Genomic DNA, 2,878 nt, shown 5'->3' on the forward strand with positions numbered 1-2,878 from the left:
CCTGTCTGGCCTTGGTCAAATCCTCATCAGGTTCTCTGTCTCAGTTTTTCCTATCTGCAAAATGGGATGCAAAGGTCTTGGGAAATACCTTTTACAGAGACCTCTGGAAGGTTCTGTGTTGTGTATGCATTAGCACAGCTTGCATTTGGATGGAGAGACCTTTCTCGGGAGTGAAGCTGGACTTGGGCAGTGCCAGGGGGTACAGAGAGCTCCAGGTTTGTGATGGGGAAGGGACAGGGGAAAGGCGTGTGTACAAGAACTCCATCTTCTGTATCCTTATAGGTGTGTGACCGATGATGGTGGGGGTGTGGTCCCTGCTTCTCCTCTGGGGTCTGTTAACTCCCTGCCAGGGCCTTCTTGAGACAGTGGGCACACTTGCTCGGATCGACAAGGATGAACTCGGCAAAGGTGAGCCTGAGGTGGGCAGATCAAGAGAGGCCTGACTGGAAAGTATGTACAAAAAGAACCTATTTTAGAACAGATGAGAGCAAGTTGAGATTCTCAGCTGCTCAGAGAGTATATTTTCCAGAATTCAGGGGCTGGGCTTCTCCCAGGTTAAAGGTTTGCTTTGCAAGGTAGCTGGGGTTGGGAACTCTAGTCACATACAAGTCACAGTCTTTTGACCTATGGGCTGGACAGATGTGGTCGTGGCTGCGTGGGGGCTGCATCTGGCTCTGAGACAGGGATGGAGGGTAGGGAGCTGGCTGTGCTAGGGCCTCCGCTCCATATTACTGTCATGGGAGAATTCTCGTCAGCATCTGATGCTTCTGGCCCAACAGCTCAGGGTGACAGTTTTGGGAGGGAATAAGGGCATCATGAATAGGAAATGCTTCAGGGAACCCCAATCCTCCACTTCCGTAGAGAGGGCCCTTCCATTCTGCCTTTCACATAAACTTCACAGAGCCAAATGTGAGGGCTCCCAGGGGAACAGGAATCACCTCTCCCATTTCAATCAGGCCACTGATGGCAACCTGTCCTTTGATTCTGCCCTCTTTCCCAGTATTATAGGGCAGCTGGTGTTGGGAATCCTAGTCATATCCAATTTGCTGAGTGACTTTGAACAAGTCCCTGCCCCTCTCTCGACCTCAGTTTCTTGAAGGGATTATTATACAATTCATTCATTCATTCATTCATTCACTCTGAGCACCTTCAGTGTGTGGGGTAGGATGGGTGGCCGCCTGCTCTGCAGTGCAGGCTCATTGGATTCCTTCATTTGAAGGTGACCTCTGGGTCAATTTAATTAAAAAATAGAGTGTGGCAGAGACTTAGAGGAACAGGAAGGTTGCCCTGGCGTTGAGAGTGGGCTAGGAATTTCCAGCACCTTCCTGTCCCCTCCCTCACTGCAGCCATCCAGAATTCACTAGTCGGGGGACCCATTCTGCAGAACATCCTGGGGACAGTGACATCCGTGAACCAGGGCCTCCTGGGCTCTGGAGGGCTGCTCGGAGGAGGTGGCTTGCTGAGCTACGGAGGGATTTTTGGCGTAGTTGAAGAGCTATCTGGGTGAGTCCAAGAGGTCAAGGTTCTTGGCTGCTCACTGAATGGAGGTCCTGGAGGAGGGTCAGCCTGGTCTTTGCTTCTAGGATTAGACACTGGATTTATGCTCTAATTTGGTAGCAGGTAGTGCATGGTATCAGAGTGGCAGGAACTCTGGGTAGGGAGCCTCAGAAGGCAGGTCTGAAAACAGAGAGTTGACGCACATCAGGCAGGAGAAGAATGAGGCTGTGCCTCTTGGTTGAGGACTCTCGCCCTGGCTTCATTTCCAGTTTTGCACAATGTGTCCTGAGTGGATACATTACTTAGTCTCCACAGGAGAAGCCAGGTATGTACACGGCTTCATCCCTCACCACTTCAGGTTTGTGATCTGATCAGTCCCTCCTGGCCCCCTCCCCTGCCTTCACAATCTCTATGGTACGCTCTGTGAGAGCTGAATGAAGGGGTTCAAGGCCAGAGGCTGACTGAGGCCACAGGGCTTGGTTCATTGAGTCACTGAGCCTCCAGGGATGATCCGATGACAGTGAGCTGCCGTGTCAGCTGCTGCCCTTACATACCTTATGTTGTTTTTATGAGAAGGGTACGAAAGTAAACCCCATTTCACAGATGAGAAAACTGAGACCAGAAGAGGGCACAGTAACTGGCTCAAAGACCCCCACTGAGTTCTGTGGGTTCACGGTGGTCAGCAGGACAGGCTCAGGGCCCTGCCTGGTCTGGGCTGCTCCAGAGACCACCAGGCTGTGCTGCAGTGTCTCTGGGTGAAGCTCTTACTGTAACCTCCACTCCAGGCTGAAGATTGAGGAGCTCACGCTGCCCAAGGTAACTCTGAAGCTGCTGCCAGGGTTCGGGGTGCAGCTGAGCCTGCACACCAAGGTGGGCCTGCATGGCTCGGGGTGAGTTGCCTACTGCTCCCCTGCATCCACTTTATTGCCTCTCTGGGATCCCTACTCTACTATCTTCCTCTTCTGCACCCCATTCTTTCCCACCCCTGCCAAATTTCCTTCTCAAGGGGCTCCCTAAGTCCCTACTCCCCAGGACTCTGAGGCCACCTCACTATCCCTCCTTCAGGGATTGTCCTTTTTTTGTCCTCACTCCCCACCCCAAGGGCCTGTTATTTGACTCTCTACTCCAGTGCCTGGGAATTGTCAGAGGAGCCAGGGGAAGGGGCATGGGGGCTTATAAAACAGGGTGATGGATTTTATTATTCCAATTGGCCCATACTGCCTGGACAATTGTCACTGGACAATTTGCAAATGATACTCAAATTAAGAGTTTAATTGTATGGAAGAAACGGCAGCATAAATACAAGGAAACCAGGGAAGGGGAAAGAAAAACCCCACACAGAATGTAAAACTAAAAAAAAAAAAAAGGGGGGGAAAAAAAG

The 2,878-nt window shown here is 51.4% G+C and overlaps 1 protein-coding gene across 1 annotated transcript in view; it reads left to right on the forward strand.

The window, feature by feature from the left end:
• Positions 1-293: 293 nt before the first annotated feature.
• Positions 294-2,878, forward strand: part of BPIFB3 (BPI fold containing family B, member 3) — a 20,963-nt gene continuing 18,378 nt past the window's right edge. The window contains exons 1-3 of the mRNA XM_006881692.1: positions 294-408; positions 1,347-1,503; positions 2,283-2,387. Of these exons, the coding sequence (XP_006881754.1) occupies positions 294-408; positions 1,347-1,503; positions 2,283-2,387 (377 nt within the window). The remainder of the gene's footprint in view (positions 409-1,346; positions 1,504-2,282; positions 2,388-2,878) is intronic.

This window comes from Elephantulus edwardii, unplaced genomic scaffold, assembly GCF_000299155.1.
Source record: "Elephantulus edwardii isolate Elephantulus edwardi_28Jun2011 unplaced genomic scaffold, EleEdw1.0 scaffold00015, whole genome shotgun sequence".
Taxonomy (NCBI): Eukaryota; Metazoa; Chordata; class Mammalia; order Macroscelidea; family Macroscelididae; genus Elephantulus; species Elephantulus edwardii.